Below are 16,453 nucleotides of genomic sequence, written 5' to 3'. Positions count from 1 at the left end.
ATGTGGATGTATATGTATTACTTGTTATCATGGTTAAGATTTGCTGAGTCAATAGATTCACTAGGTGTGATTGATGTAGAAGAGCATGATGTTGATGTTAATGAGGGAATTGATGGTTGATCTTGCTGGACTGAAGGTGCACACAACCCGAAGATTATTCGAGCTAAGATATTTTGAACTATTGCTAGTAGAGGTTTGAAGATTATTTACGATTTTATGTTTGGATTTATGTTCTTTTGGTTTTTAAAATGGGTAATTGGTAAATTTATTTTTAAGAAGTTGCAAATATATATATATATATATATATATAGGGCCGAGAGTATGTTTTATATAAAAAAATTTGTATTTTTTAAAGAAAACGAGTAGTGGACATTTCACCTTGGTTTCGAGAAAATGGAACAAATGTTAGATTGTTATTCAATATTCTCATGATTACTAGATGACTCGAACCATAAAATGAGACTATGGCTATGGATTTTAGGTTATTTACCCTATATTCAAAATCAAAAAATTATTATTCTTAAGTTTTTTAATTAATTAATATGAATTAAATAAAGAACAAATAAATTTGAATATAAAAACAAATGCAAGAAACTAAAACACAAATTCAATTAAGCCAGCAAGCCCATATTAATTAATTCATTTATCATAAAATTCATAGTGTAATTCAGGTCGGGGCCCCGAAATACCCGACCCGAAATGCTTTGAGATCGCAGGAAAAAGAAACATCCTTGTCTATGAAAAAGGCTTGCATATGCTGTTTCTGTTCTTATTAGCAATTCCACGTTTAGTAATCGTCGACTTCACCGATGCTTCTGTCCTCGTACACTTCGCTTGTCTCCACTATAAACATCGACGATGCTCTCACAATCTACCCATTTCAGGAATTTGGATTCATCGTACCGCCAAACACTCGTACTCATCATCTTCCCGGCCCCCAAAATCCTTCCTAAACTGACTAGCACTCCATGCTTTGAAGATTTTGTATGCATATCATCTGATACAGTTTCTTGTCTGTGGATTGAAAATGGAGAGCACATTGCGTAACAACAGGAGAAGAAGTGGTTATGAGCCGTCGGATACTGAAACTGATTGGCTCGACAGTCCCAGGAGAGAAACTCAGAATAAGGGATTTGATATGCAGAGTAGGAGCAGGATTCCTCTGGATGGTGTGGAAGTGATGCAATCCGCTGGCATGCTCGTAGAAATGGAGGCTACATCCTCAGGTTCTTCTCGAAGGAGGCACAGTATATCGCCATATAAGCCGCGAGGAGAGCATGGTAATGCTCCCCCCCTTTCATATAATGATCTATATAGAAATCGTAGTCCTTTTACGCGTAGGACTTATTCTGATTTGGACAGAAACTCGAGTCCTTTTGCTAAGTCTGATCGGAGGACTAATCTCGATAGTAGTAAGAATAATGATTCTGGTGCAACTGTTTGTGAAATCGCACAATCCGAACAAAGGACTAATCCCGAAAACTATATTGAAAATGCGAGCCCCTTTTCAACATCCGAGCGTAGGAGATATGTTTCTTCATATAAAGTGGTGGAAAGGTTCATGGTCTGGTTTATCAAAAGTCGAATCATGATTCAAGTAGAGGGAGAGAGAAATCTGATTACAGTAGGAGAACGGCATCTGCTCCCAGAACAAGGTTTAGAGAAAGGGGGCAACATATCAAATATGATCAAGGGGACGGGACAAAATTCCCCCCTTTGCCTCATGAAACTCCTCATAAGCATGTCCCTTTAGTGTCTGAAATCAATGAAATGCTTGCAAATGCTAAGGTTTCTAAAGAATCGGACAATCATGCTCCCAACTTTGAGAGCACTGATTCCATTTCTCCGGGGGACATTTTCTTTTCTAAGGACTATGGTGGCTTTCAGAAGGTGGTGCTTCCGAAAAATGTTAGTGTCGATCCAAGAAAACCTCTCCCAAAACCACCTGGTTTTGTCGACAGAAATCCTGGCTCTCAGGGGAACAAAGTGACCTTGAATTTCAATCACGATATTCAGGCAATTTCTCAAACAACAACAAACTCAAGCTCTGTTGTAAGCCGGCAAAGTAGTAACATAAGTGACTCGAGTGGTAGGACTAGTGCGAGTACAAAAAAATTCATAGCCAATAGAAGAAAAGGCCAGACAGATGCTTGGTTTTCTTGCATTAAGAAAGGATCCTGCAAGAAGTTTCAAAAATCTCCAGAAAAAGAGAGACCTTTTGACGAAGCTTCATTTATTGAGAAAGCAATTGTGGTGGAGAGCTTGAGGCCATTTTGGGCTGATAAACACCAGCCTGGTTCATTGATTGGATTCACTTGCCATAAGCAGGAGGCTCAGCTTCTTCAACAACTTGTAAGGGGTTCTGTTTACATTCTTTGCAAAAGACTTGTCTCTGGTTTCTGATAGAATAAATAAACTTAATCAACCAAACGAGGAAGAGAAAGATATATTTTACTCTCAGCCTGGCTCAAATGCTAAAATATAATTATCTCCATCTCTAAATATGGTTTATTGATTCTTAATATTTTCATTGTTCATAGAAGACCAGTGAGATTTTCCCTCATATCTTGTTGAAAGGACCACCTGGTTCTGGTAAGAAGTCACTGACAATGGCTCTTCTGCGTGAAATATATGGTGATCCAGTTTGGAATGTATGTTCTTTTGTTCCTTATTGCGCATCTTTAATTTCATACACACATATTTTGGATACCTAACTGAAATCTACCTGAATTTTCCTTTGGCAGATATCTCATGATTTACGATACTTTCAGGTTATGGTATGTTAGCCACTGATGATTTTCTCAAACCCTTGCGTCTATTAAAAATCTAGACATGGAAAGACTGAACACTCACCGTAAATGTGCTCAATCCTTCTCATGTTCAGATCTAAAGTTTCCCAAATTGCCGATTGAGTTAATATTGCAAATGACAATACCTTATTTTTTTTGTGCAAAGGCCAAATCTAAATTCAGGTCTATATAATTAGTATTCTAGTGGACTAGTTTCCATGATAGCACCAAAAATACTGATATAATATTCAGTAAAAAGCATTGAAGCCACAATGTCATGGGTAATAAATATTATTTAGCAAAAAATTTGAGAAATCATACACACACATACACATATAAATACCTGAGTTACTTTATACTTGGTTCATTTTTTATACTGTTGAAGCATGGATCTGGTGATCGTCATTATCTAGATTATATATCTATATATACGTGTGTGACTTTATACTTGGTTCATTTTTTATACTGTTGAAGCATTGATCCGGTGATCGTTATTATCTAGATATAATCTTATTCTCAATGTCTTTCTCCGACGTCCATCTATATTATTTCTTTCTAAAGCAATTACAAGACTTCAAATTGAGTTATCATTTTGTAATGCCAACAGGAGTCAAGACCTATGCAAGTAGTTGTTCCTGTAAGCTCAAGTTCTCACCATGTGGAACTTAATGTGTACATAGAGCCTAAGGCAGCATATGCACTAACAGCTTTGGTCAAGGAAATAAGCAGCAAATATACTGTCACCCCAGAAATCAGCACCGCAGCTATGAAGCCAGAGTATAAAGGTCTATTTTCATGTTCATGCTACTCTTTTTAATCATAAGCTTTAATTGTAATATTAACTATTTTCTGACTTGCAGTATTGGTTCTGTATGATGTTGACAAAGCCCCAGAAAACATACAACACCTTATAAAATGGATCATGGACTGTTACTCAGATTCTTGTAAGTTAATTCTTTGCTGTGAAGATGACGTAGATATCCTTGAGTCTGTTAAGAGCCGATGCAAAATTATCAAGGTTGAGGCTCCTGTGACACATGAAGTAAGTATGTATGACAAATAATATTTGTTAAATTTTAAAAGTCGTAATGTTATGTTGAAAAGAGAATGGGATGCAATACTGGATTTTTGTGGTCCAGCCATGATGGAACACATCCACGGTACGATGCCCATAAAAATAAGTTTCTATCTGTTAAATTTAGATTAAAATATAACTAACCTCTTTATACATGTGAATATATTGACATATTCTAGAATATACTCTTTGAATTTGGACTATAATATTTACACAGCTTAATAAAAGAAGATTATATTGTCATATTTATATCATCAATGATTTTTTTCTTCTTCTTATTTTCCTTTCACCCGTAGGTCATGGAAGTTCTTCTCCAGATAGCAAAAAGAGAAGGTTTTGAATTACCAATGAGCTTTGCTGCTAAAATTGCAACCAAATCAAAGCAAAACCTGAGGCGAGCTGTCATGGCACTTGAAGCCTGTAAAGCACACAAGTATGTTCATTAATGGAAGATTTTTAAGGCTAGTGGCCAGGATTTTTTTTTGCTTTTTGGACTTAAATTAAGAACTTTCAGCTATCCCTTTGCGGAGGATCAACCTATTCCAATAGGATGGGAAGAGTCCCTCGTGGAACTTGCTGCTGATATTCTTGAAGATCCATTGCCTAAGAGGTATTAGTGCAATTATCATTTTTATAATGCTCGTTTGGTACTAATACTAAGATATTATAGGATCGAGTTTTTGTTGGTGTACCAAAAATTATAGTTGATACTACAGCTCGAAATTTTAAGTAGATTCAGCCACCACATTTCAACTTGATTTGCCATATAGTAAACCAATGATCAAGAACAACATGGCCAATTGTTGCTTTCTCACAATTACAATAAAAATTATTTCCTAAAGTTAACTAAACATAGACAAAAGCATATATCACTACCTTGAAAGAGGTCTAAGAGCTTCATTTTTCACATCTACAAAGATATTTTAACCCCGCCACTGTTCTAAGTTGTCATGAATGTTTCACTTAACGGTAAACATGTGCATTTTGTCTTGGTCAGATTATTTCTCATTCGTGGGAAGGTTCAGAAGCTTCTTGCTGATTTTGTTCATCCAAAATTGATTCTCCTGGTAACAGGCCAATATAAATTTTTTCCAGCACTGCTGATTGTATTACCTGTCTTATTTAGTTTGTATCATAACAAATAGCCAACTTTGCAGAAACTTGTTGAACAATTCCTTCAGGGAGTTGAGCCAAAGTTGAAAAGGGAACTTTACTATTGGTACGCATATTATGTGAGTATCATTCTTTCACAACTTTTTCAATTTGCACAAATCAGAACATAAAGGGAAGCATATGAGCGATGGAATATCCATCTGCAGGATAAAAGACTCCCAAGTGGAACAACGGCCTTGCTAAAGCTAGAAGGTAATGTTGATGGACCACTTCTAATCATTTGTTAATGCTTTAGAGATTATTTTTTATGGTTAGTGCCCGTTCAGTCTTTTGATGTTCACTGAATTTGAGTTGATGGTGCAGAATTCGTCGCCAAATTTATGAGTATATATAGGAAAAGCTCTTCAAGTCGGCACGTCTCATAGTAGCAAGAACAACATTCTCTCATGGCCTCTTATGTGCATTAGAAGTTCAAGAAGTGGGAAAACTGTTTACGTGATTGTATTTTGTATTATTCTGTATACTGCTAATGGTGTAATTGTGAACGCACGGGAATCCGAAAAGTCCCAACCATTTGCTTCAATGTTTCAATAAAAAGTTATGGTGATGCATGATGCTATATCCCTATACCTATGTATATATATGTTTGTGTATGTATGTATGTTGCGCGTGTCTCTCTCTCTCTCTCTATATATATATATATATGTTCTTGTAGGAAAAAAGATAAGAAAAAGAAAGAATACTTATATTCGCAACCCTCCCGTCTCCCACAAAAGTATTATTTTTTTTGGGTACAAAACAAAATATATAAAATTAGGTGGCACGGATCCATTGGTAGCTTTTCACATGTGTGTGTATATATATATTCCGATCACGAATCATCTGTTGCCGCACCGCACTCTCTCTCTCTCTCTCTTTATATTATCATTATTATTATTCGGAAAGCTTCTAAATTCTATCTCTCTCCCTGTAAACTGTAAGTCACACTTCTATTATTCCATTGTCATCAAGAAATATTGTTAAACAGTTGTGTCTTCTTTCTTTATTGTGTTTGGTATCTTTGATTATTATCCAAGTTTCGTTATTGCGGTTGTTTTAGTGATTTACAAGTGAATTTGATTAATTGTGTTGGTAGAATCGTTGAAGCTTAACTTACAACAGCTGATTGATTCCAAGAAACTGGATGGCTGATGCAAACTGCGTACGATAACTGGGAGTTGCCAGAAAATTAAATTAAATTTTAAAAAATCAATTTTTTTTGCTGTCCGTATGCAATATGCTTATCTCATAGCCACTTTACAGTTTCTTCACTTTGTTCAGTTTTATCCTTTCATGAAAAATGAATTCATCGTAAGCTTTGATTTTTTTATTTTTTTTTCTGTTTTTCTTTCATGGCATCTAAGAGTGTGAAAGAGAGGATGTTCTATAAAAACATGCTTGTATTATTACAGCTCTATAAATTATATAACAATAAAACCTTGTTGAATATCTATGTATGTCTACATATATCAAATATGGATCCACGATTTTATACCAAGTATACTGTAATTAGATCTTATCAAATATCTGTTTCTCTAACTTTAAATAATGTATCAAACATGAATTTATTTTTGTAATGATTGATTTCATGGGAATCTTTCCTAAAAATATTGATATTTTGGTTTTATTTATATAATTAGTTGAGTATGGGCGACAGCCAGGGAGAATACAAGACCGGGAAAAGTTCGGCAAACTCTCATGTTGCTCTTAATGAAAGAATTCTAGCCTCTATGTCACGGAGAACTGTCGCTGCTCATCCATGGCATGACTTGGAAATTGGTAATATTTATACCCAACTATTGAATCGTCGTCAAGAAGATTCGAAACTTTTTTTTTTTTGGGCTAAAGTTGTGCATTAAATTTGCTTTTTCAGTTTATTTGAGATGAGAATATTGGTTTTCCTAATATAATTCTAGTGAGTGGTAGGGGTAGAAAATTTAGGATCAAATCTCGTGGCGGGACTAAACTAAAACTTGATAAAATTATATAGTTACATAAATTTAAGATTTAAGATGACCTCTTTTTTTATTTCTAGAATCAACCTCTTCGGGAGCCATAGCCATTCTTTATCCTATCTGATTTTCTTTCTCTACTCTGCATTACATACGTTTTTAATCTAATTTTGTGATATGCAGGGCCAGGGGCACCAGCAACTTTCAACTGTGTGAGTGATTCTTCTCTTCATGTGGCCCTTTTAATATTGTAAAATTTCAAAATCATTGTCAGCATATTTTTTCTTTTAAAAAAATGTGATGCTAATGTTGAATGTATGTTTAATGTGATTATCTTTGTTGTTATAGTATTTTGATCTGTAGTAACTTGGCAGGTGATTGAAATTGGTAAAGGCAGCAAGGTTAAATATGAGCTTGACAAAAACAGCGGCCTCATCAAGGTGAGAAATTCATTTCCATGTACTTTTATGTGAAGCAAAACACTACTTGTTTGCTGATCAGTTTGGTTTTTCTTTTTTGACGAAAAAAAGATTTTGTTTGAAGTTATGCTATACCTTTCGGAAAATGTGCTTGATTATATTTGTGAGTTCTATTAGCTAAACAATCTTTCTATGAATCCTTAACAGAAAATTTTGTTTCTTTTTGCCAATGAACTCAACGGTTCAATCTTCTGTTACTTTGGCTAAGAGAGCAAATGGGCATGCATGGCCTTAAAACCACACGTCATAACATTGCACGGAATAAGAGAAGTCTGGGTTTCCAGAAACATGATAGGATCTACTTTTGCAAAACAATCTCCATTTCAGCAATTTTTCATAATAATGTTCTTCCGTGTTCTTCATATGTGCACTCAGTTTACTCAATGCCGGTTCCTTCTATGTTCAAGAGCAGAATGAAAATTTGCTTTATGTTGTGTTTTCCATCTTCGTAGTGAAGTACTAAAAATAGTAATTTTGTTACAGGTTGATCGAGTGCTCTACTCATCTGTTGTCTATCCACACAACTATGGTTTCATCCCTCGAACCCTTTGTGAAGATAGTGATCCTTTGGATGTTCTAGTTCTGATGCAGGTTGCTCCGACTTGATAAATGTCATTTTTTATGTTTACTACTGGAAATTTATTAGTCTTGCTCATATTTTTTGTGGGTTCTGCACAGGAACCTGTACTACCAGGTACTTACCTCCGTGCACGTGCCATTGGGCTGATGCCAATGATAGATCAGGTACGCCTTTCACTAGTTCTGGAACGCTGGTACAGTATTTTACTTCGCCAAATTGATGCTTCTTGATTAAAATTAGTCTCTACATGTCTTGAAAAACCTCTAAAAGCACTATTTAGTTCAACGTGTACACAACATTTTCGAAGAGGAATTGTGGGAAGAACATAGTTTATGGAACGTATTAGGGAGCAACAATTGGCCCCATTATCTTATGTGGTTGTATGTGTGGTGGCATAGTGATTACAACGCAGCATTAATGGCTTACTATATATGATTTTAAAAAGAATTTGAGTTGCACCATGGTTCAGCGACACATGTTAGATTCTAAAAATTTACAAGTTGATGCAACCTTTTGGAGCAGGATAGATGGTAGCCACAATTGACCCTTGTATCCCTAAAACTTTTGAACTGGTTGCAGAGTATCAAGGCATCCCTGGAGATTCTTCCAAGTTATATTTGTAACTGTAATAGATTATTTTGCAAAACTGCTAGCTCACAGGAATTCATTCAATCCACAGGGTGAAAAGGATGACAAAATAATTGCGGTATGTGCTGATGACCCCGAGTTTCGCCATCACGAGGACATAAAGGATCTTCCACCACACCGCCTGGCTGAAATCCGCCGCTTCTTTGAGGACTGTATCCACTTAGCAATCATCAATCACTACTTATTATTCACTCATTCATCTTTTATATTTTATACCTCGTGAACATTTTGAAAGAAATCCTTTTTTGAGCAAAAATTTGATACACAAGTATTTTAACTCAGAGTCGAGCTGTTTTTATTTGTTACAAGTTTAGCCCTCAATCCAAGTTACTGACAGTAAAAACAAAAAATGAATAGTTAGTTGTTTATAGTTTATGTTTGATCATATTCCAGGTCCTTGACTTGTATTAAATAGACAAAAAGAATGAGAACAAAGAAGTTGCAGTTGAAGACTTCCTGCCAGCTAAAGCAGCTGTTGATGCAGTCAGGCACTCCATGTGAGTCCAAAGATTCAACGAAAATCAGCTTCAAGTTTTTTAAACATGAACATGTGGAAAATTCACGTAAATCACATAATTTCATGTTAAATCATTAAGAATTTGACTAAAAACTTATGTAAAAGGAAACCTAAAGCCATAATTCCGAATTTTTTAAAATATGTCTTGATCTCCCAGGATCTATGCGTTTTTTCCTTGAGATAATCTTTTATTTTTCTATTTCTTAATGTGAGAGAATATGAAACATGATTATGTATGATTCATCTATATATAGATAATGTTTATCATTATCTTCTGATACTTAAGTTTTAGCTAATCATCAAAATAGAAATTACACTTATGTCTCTATACATTAAATGTCTATTAGATATATTAAATTTCAATAGTCAAAACTTTAATCGATCATTTTAATTTTGGACATAACTTAATAGACAACTCTCAACGCATAATTATTTAGATATGATCTCATATAAATAAAATTGATCAAACAACCTCCCACTTGGACTATATGCGTAACTTTATAATTATGTTTGTGAAAATAACCTTATGAGCTCAAAAATATTGTCATTTCGAAATGTATCTATAACCAATCTGGTTCATCAATCACATTAACATTAGGATCAAAGCAGTCTTCGTTATACTCAAGGTAATTAAGACCAATCAATGATCACATATGTCAACACAACTAAATGACATGAATTATGAAGTGGATGTGTAGCATGTAAATTTAATGCAATGTGATCATAACATGCTTACTTCCAACTGGTCATCTCTAAACCTTATGGAGATCAAACTTTAAACTATAATCATAGTGTGACTTAATTTGAAATTTAATTCCGCAGAAAATAAATTTACATATTTGTAAATGAAAATGTCTACAATTGAAAAGTATTTAAAATAACAAAATAATACTAAAACTGAATTTCATCAATTGACATAACACTCATACGAGTAATGTGCTTATGAAACTGTTTGGTGGTAGTATCCTAGTAAGTGGATCTGCAACCAGGAGTTTGTACTGATATGCTCAATAGACAACTTTCTAATATGAATTTTTCTTTAACAACCAGGAACTTGATGTCAATATGTTTTGACTTCTTCGAGCTCCTATTATTATTGGAATACATAACTGCTGATTTATTGTCATAATGTATTCTTAGTGGTCTTTCAATGCCATCAACTATGCGCAAGTCCCGTGACAAAATTTTGCAGTTATATTCCATGATTGGATGCCTCATAACATGCTACAAACTCAGTTGTCATGGTGAAAGATAGATGTAGCCCGACAAAGATTTCATACTATTTTGGCATACGAAAAAACCGGAGTTAGTATACCAATGATTTCAAGCTGATCCAACCTCTGATATATGAGCATGTAATCTTTTGTTCTCTGTAGGTACTGTAAAACTCTTTTGACTAATTTTCAATGTTCATGTCCTGGATTACTTAAATATCGTCCCAGCATTCATGTCATGTATGCAATATCTAGACGTGTACAAACATGAGCATAAGTCAGACTCTCCGCTAAATACGTATAGGGAATCTTCTGCATTTCTTTTTTCTCAGAACCATTCTTTAGACATTTTTCGATATTGTCTCCTCAAACATGAGCATAAATCAGACTCTCCGCTATAGGGAATTTTCTGCATTTCCTTTTCCTCAAAATCATTCTTGAGACATTTTCCGATACTGTCTCCCTTTGCCACATGGATATTCGTTGGTTTAGGAATGACCAACTCTATATCATTGCTAGTGAACCAAATGTCATCAACATATAATTTATGATACACATAATCATCGACCAAATTCATCTCAAAATCAAACGGGATTATCACTTGATGCAATTTGAAATACCATTGTCGAGATGTCTGTTTGAGCCTTAAATGTATTTCTTTAATTTACAAACCATATTATTTTTGTCTTTGGACACAAAATTTCTGGCTGCATCATATAAATCGTTTCATCAAAGTCAACATTTAGAAACACAATCTTTACATTCATCTGATGAAGCTCAAGATCGAAATGTGCCACCAAAGCTATTATAATCCTTGAAGAGTCTTTCGAAGAAATCGGAGAGAAAGTCTCTTCATAATCAATGTTTTCTCTCAGTGTAAAACATTTAGTGACAAGGCGAGCCTTATATCTTTCCGCATTGTCTATCGAATCCCTATTGGTTTTAAATATCTATTTGCAACCAATAGGCTTTGTAGTTTGTACCTTAAGGCTAATGGGACAAGATCTATACGTCATTATCCTTCAAAGACTATATTTCCTCATTCATGACATCATTCCACTTTTGAGAGTTAGAAATTTCTATGGCATGACGGAAGTTGATAGGACCATCGTCCATCATTCTAATGTCTACCTCATGTTTTTGAAGAAATACAATGTAATCAACTAACATTGCATTTCTCCGCTCTCTAATGGATCTCCTTAATAGCATAGGTTCTGTAGGTGCTTGAGTTTGTTCATCTGGAATAAGAAGATCTCCAATGTTTTCTTTATGTATTGTGTCTTGGACTCCTGGTCAAAGTGAGTAATGTGATCTTGATCAATGTCCAAGACACATGTGTGAATATTTACATATTTCTATTCAAAGACAATATCACTTACTTTATCTCTCATTACGAACTCAACATCATAAAAAAACGGGCATTTTCTGAGTAAAAAATCGACTTAATTGTGGGATCATAAAACTTGTACCCCTAGATCTTTAAGAGTATCTAATAAAATAAAAGTTGACCGTCCTTGACTCCAATTTCTTTTCATTAGGCATATAAGGCCTTACCTCAGCTAGATATCCCCGAACGTGCAGATCTTTAAGATTAGACTTTTTGCTTGTCCAAAGTTCACGACGGGTTTTCGTTGCTACCTTAGTTGAAACTCTGTTAAGGATATATGTTTCGGTCTTTAGTGCCTCTCCCCAGAGCGATTCTAGTAATCTAGAATGACTAATCACACACCTCACCATGTCCTTAAGCATTCTATTCGCCTTTCAGCAACACCATTCAGTGGACGAACCCTGCATAATGTACTATAGGACGATACATTATTTCTATAAGAATCTAGCTGAAGGTCCTAGATGACGTTCACCGCAACCATCATATGTACCATAATATTCATCACCACGGTCAAATCTGACGCTTTTAATCTTAACTAAGTTGATTTTCAACTTCATCTTTATGACTTTTGAACACATCCAATGACTGCTTTTCATGGATGAGATAAATGAAAACATATCTTGAAAAATCTTCTGTGAACGTTATAAAATATTGTTGATCATTCCAAGAAGCTGAACGGAGTGATCCAAAAATATCAATATGTATAAGTTCTAAGACGCTTAAACTCCTGTTGGCTTCAAATATCTTTTTGTTGGTTTGTTTTCCTTTATACAATTAACACACTTATTAAAACTTGTGTAATATAAAGGTTCGAGAATTTTATCTGACACAAGTCTCCTTATTCTCTTTAAAGAGATAAGACTCAATCTCATGTGTCATAACTTAGCTGAATTATCATTTGTTAATTTTCTTTCAGTGCCTCTACTTGTTTGCAGGAGTTCATTAAATGAAGTAATAACATCGAAATAATAAAGATTATTGTATCTTAATAAAGAACCAGAACCAACCAATTTTGAATCATGAAACAAACTGAATTCATTTCAAATGAACTAACTGAATTTATCCAATGCAGAAATAGAAATCAAATTCCGTATAAAAGAAGATACAATGAATATTTCAAAAAGATTCAAATATATTCAGTCTTTAACAATAATCTAAATTTTCTTGTTGCCTTAACTTCAACTTTGTGTTCGTCTCCAACATAGATGAATCTTTCAGCATCACTTGGTTTTCAACAATCCAGACAACCCTGCATAGACACACTGATATGAGTTGTTGCATTAAAATCTATCTAACACGTGTGTCTAGGTACTTAAGTTAAATCAACGTTAAAACAAACCACTTATGCAGATGCATACCTTTCTTAGCACGCCAAGCGTGATAATTTGTGCATTGCTTCTTTATATTCACATCACTTGTCACGGAAGAAACAACGAGCACTTTGAGAATTACTAGGATTCTTCTGTTGTTTCTTCGGAGGATGTGTATCCGCAGCTTCCTTATCCTTCATTTTCTTTCCTTTATCTTTCGAGGTATATACATAATGAGAACTTTTAGTTCTATCTTGCTTTAACCTTTCCTATTCTTGAACACGGTGCGATATGAGCTCATTCAGAAACCAAATCTCTTTCTGACAGTTATAGCTTACCTTGAGCTGGTTAAACTGAGGAGGAAGAAATATCACAATCAGATGCACCAGCAAGTCCTCATAGAGGTTAAGCTTCAGTGCTTTCAACCTTGATGCAAGAAGAGATTTCCATAATGTACTCCCTATGTTGCCCTTAATTGTGTACATGATTGAAACGAGGCTTGCCAAAAAAGTACCGATTTCAGACTTCACTTTTAGCAAACCTATTTTCAGGTCCTGAAGGAAAGTCTTAGTCGTAGCAATGTCACTAGACATTGTACCCTGAATGTTTCTAGAATGACTATCTTCATAATCATCATACACATGCAATTCGATCTCTCCAACCTTTCAAACTCCTTCTTTTCATCAGATGTAATTTTATCAATAATGGTAGGAGGAGAGTCGACCTTATCGCAAGGTCCAAATCCATGACTCCGAGAACTTGACATGATTTAAAGTTCAAGCCATTTAACATAGGAATAATATTTATGTTGGAATGAATATTTGCAGGAGTCAAAATCTGAATAGAGAAAAAAAACCAAATATACATGTTCTAACAAATATCCAAATAAAATAATCAATAAATTCAAATAACTTAACCCCCATAAATAGAATATCGAGCACTCTTAAAGATTAACTTGTAAGTAATATCCTGCCGCAGCAGTCAAATACTGATAGTTAGTATCATATCAAATGACAACATTCCTTTGGGCCAATTTATTATTCGTATGAAAAACGAACAATTATCACATGTTTACCACCACAAGTGCATATGTAATTATATTAAATATTAACCTTCATTTGAGCCAATCAATATCCATATAAATCACACATACCAAAATCCTTTTGTATTTCAAAATAAAAATTAAGTTACATAAAAGAGATCACTCTGACGACATTTTATTTCAATCATTCTATTTGGAAAAACATAAATTTATCATTATTTGAATAATTGAGAATTTAATCTTAAACTGAATAAACCTCAACCGTAAAAAAAAATTCCGAAAATTATTTGCGGCACGCGCGGGGGCACCTCGAAATCGCGCCTGGTACTGTCCTGAACGTCATGCGCCCAAAATCCACGCCCCTGTGCACCTCCGATTGTACTATATTCTTTTGGATATGCCCTAGGTCGATTTTTGCAAAAACAAATTAACCCAAATTTTCGATTTTTCTCTAAAATATTTTTTCGAACAAAAAATGGACAGAAAATGGAAGTCTTTTGCCGAATCTTTATATTTTTCAACCAAAATCTCTTTACTAAAACTGAAAATTTAAAAGATTTATTTTCGACAAAAATATTTTCTAGAGCTGAAACCATATCAAAAAAATTTCAAACAAAATTTTCTCTTCCAGATTTGAAACCAAAAAATATCTAAAAATTTAAACAAATTTCAATGATTTAAGGATGAGTGGCTCTGTTACCACTTGTTGCAGAAAATCCAAATAAACCACAGAATCCATCATACTAATTCATTAAGAATTTGTCTAAAAACTTAAGTGGTATTGTACTTGAAATCATAATCCTGAATTCTTTAAAACGTGTCTTGATCTTCCAGATCTACGCGTTCTTTTTCTTTGAGGGAATCATTTAGTTTCTCTTCCGAACTATTTTCTTAATGGAGGAGAAAATAAAGAACATAATTAAGCGCGATCAACGGACCATGACTCATATATAGATAATGTATATCATTATCTTTTTGCTATTTTTGTTTTACTCTATCATAAAAACAGAAATTACACTTATGTCTCTATACATTAAAGACCAACAATCTATTAGATACATTAAATCCTAATAGCCAAGATTTTAACCGATCACTTTAATTTTATGTTTAACTTAATAGATAATTTACAACGCATAATTATTCAGATATATAAATAAAATTGATTCAACAGAACATCCGGCTTAAATTATCTGCTGTGATAATTTTTTTTAGCAATTTTCTTAATCCTTTTCTTTTTCCAATTTGCAGGGATCTGTATGCTTCCTATATTGTGGAATCCTTGAGGAAGTGACGAAAGAAGCCAAGCTCATATCAGCGTATCCTGTTGGTTGTTTATTCTTTCGGGGAGTGAGCGTAACCTTACTTTAGAATCAATAATTTCACCATTTTCTGGAGAATTTTGGCTTCTCAATGATGAAAGCCAAAATCAAGAAAAAAAACACAAAGATATGATGTCTGCCATTCGAAGTTGTAAAATTAAGTAGGTAAACCTAGCTGTCCAGTGAGTTTGCTGATGATATAAAATTCGAAATAAATTCGTGAAACTCTTTAAATTCAAAATAGATTTTTATCTCCTGCTTCTTGATGATATTACTTGTGTTAGAATTTTGAAAACCGTTCCAAAAAACATCGCCCCTTTTTGTTTTTTTGAATAATTAATAATTGTGATTTAGAAACATTTTAAATTCAAATGTTCTTTAGACTTTTGTGTCTATCTTTTATTGTTGGGTTGGTATGAGTTATAAATTTGCAACTGTTAGTAAGTTGTCGTAAGAGTTGATCTATTGACTTATCATCCGGTAGATTGATAGAGTTTGTCATCCTAATGATTGTGGGTGATAAGATTTCTTATGAGAATATGACTTCTGCTGGATTGATTGAAAATATATAAAGGCTAGTATAAATCAAAGTATTTAGCGGAACCTTTCGAAAATGAGAAGACGAGACGCAAAGAGATTTGGTCATCGAACTTCTAGAATAAAATATATGTGTTCATTTCTTTGTATTCTTTCGGTTTCAAGTTTTATATATCAGTTTAACCAAAATATTTGTTACATTAGTTCGAGGTTTTAAAATTTCATTTTTAACACGAGTGCTCAAGCTTAAATTGCATGATCAAATTAAAATTTTAAATTTTCATTGCGTCTTGAAAATAAGAAAACTATACATCACTACAAAGATGTCTCATGTGAAGCTCTTCCGATGATTAAGTCAATACTCAAACAAAACATGAGATTCAAAGAGATTTGTGTTAAGTGATAGTAATGTGTGAATGAATCAAACTATAATGCATACCTTGATATTTATA

The 16,453-nt window shown here is 34.0% G+C and overlaps 2 protein-coding genes across 5 annotated transcripts; both read left to right on the top strand.

Annotated features, from left to right (window-relative positions):
- Window positions 1-743: 743 nt before the first annotated feature.
- LOC142529897 (replication factor C subunit 3-like) lies at window positions 744-5,586 on the top strand. Of its 2 annotated transcripts, none has more exons than XM_075635590.1 (11): window positions 744-2,352; window positions 2,544-2,651; window positions 2,745-2,777; window positions 3,397-3,574; window positions 3,650-3,831; window positions 4,161-4,297; window positions 4,379-4,474; window positions 4,862-4,931; window positions 5,022-5,096; window positions 5,184-5,229; window positions 5,341-5,586. In XM_075635590.1, the coding sequence occupies exons 1-11, from the start codon at window positions 1,771-1,773 to the stop codon at window positions 5,400-5,402; spliced, it is 1,569 nt and encodes a 522-aa protein (XP_075491705.1). In that variant the 5' UTR covers window positions 744-1,770; the 3' UTR covers window positions 5,403-5,586. The 2 variants fall into 2 exon arrangements, with proteins under 2 accessions (XP_075491705.1, XP_075491704.1); XM_075635589.1 differs by having other exon boundaries at window positions 745-2,352; window positions 2,541-2,651.
- A 233-nt stretch (window positions 5,587-5,819) lies between these two features.
- On the top strand, window positions 5,820-15,733 carry LOC142529919 (soluble inorganic pyrophosphatase 4-like). Of its 3 annotated transcripts, none has more exons than XM_075635625.1 (9): window positions 5,820-5,953; window positions 6,657-6,795; window positions 7,152-7,180; window positions 7,343-7,408; window positions 7,931-8,038; window positions 8,126-8,191; window positions 8,707-8,827; window positions 9,091-9,172; window positions 15,394-15,733. In XM_075635625.1, the coding sequence occupies exons 2-9, from the start codon at window positions 6,663-6,665 to the stop codon at window positions 15,434-15,436; spliced, it is 648 nt and encodes a 215-aa protein (XP_075491740.1). In that variant the 5' UTR covers window positions 5,820-5,953; window positions 6,657-6,662; the 3' UTR covers window positions 15,437-15,733. The 3 variants fall into 3 exon arrangements, with proteins under 3 accessions (XP_075491740.1, XP_075491738.1, XP_075491737.1); XM_075635623.1 differs by lacking the exon at window positions 5,820-5,953 and adding an exon at window positions 6,146-6,178; XM_075635622.1 differs by lacking the exon at window positions 5,820-5,953 and adding an exon at window positions 6,232-6,327.
- Window positions 15,734-16,453: the final 720 nt, after the last annotated feature.

This window comes from Primulina tabacum, chromosome 16, assembly GCF_025594145.1.
Source record: "Primulina tabacum isolate GXHZ01 chromosome 16, ASM2559414v2, whole genome shotgun sequence".
NCBI lineage: Eukaryota > Viridiplantae > Streptophyta > Magnoliopsida > Lamiales > Gesneriaceae > Primulina > Primulina tabacum.
Note: the sequence above shows the minus strand (reverse complement) of the source record. Positions and strands in the feature narration are given on the sequence as shown.

Bases quoted from the DNA above. Each gene is read 5' to 3' on its own strand.
- LOC142529897 (XM_075635589.1), top strand. From the start codon at position 1,771: ATGCTTGCAAATGCTAAGGTTTCTAAAGAATCGGACAATCATGCTCCC. The intron at 2,353-2,540 runs GTAAGGGGTTCT...CATTGTTCATAG, and splicing joins CTCAGCTTCTTCAACAACTT to AAGACCAGTGAGATTTTCCC. The intron at 4,475-4,861 runs GTATTAGTGCAA...TGTCTTGGTCAG, and splicing joins GAAGATCCATTGCCTAAGAG to ATTATTTCTCATTCGTGGGA.
- LOC142529919 (XM_075635622.1), top strand. From the start codon at position 6,247: ATGCAATATGCTTATCTCATAGCCACTTTACAGTTTCTTCACTTTGTT. The intron at 7,181-7,342 runs GTGAGTGATTCT...GTAACTTGGCAG, and splicing joins CACCAGCAACTTTCAACTGT to GTGATTGAAATTGGTAAAGG. The intron at 9,173-15,393 runs GTGAGTCCAAAG...TCCAATTTGCAG, and splicing joins GATGCAGTCAGGCACTCCAT to GGATCTGTATGCTTCCTATA.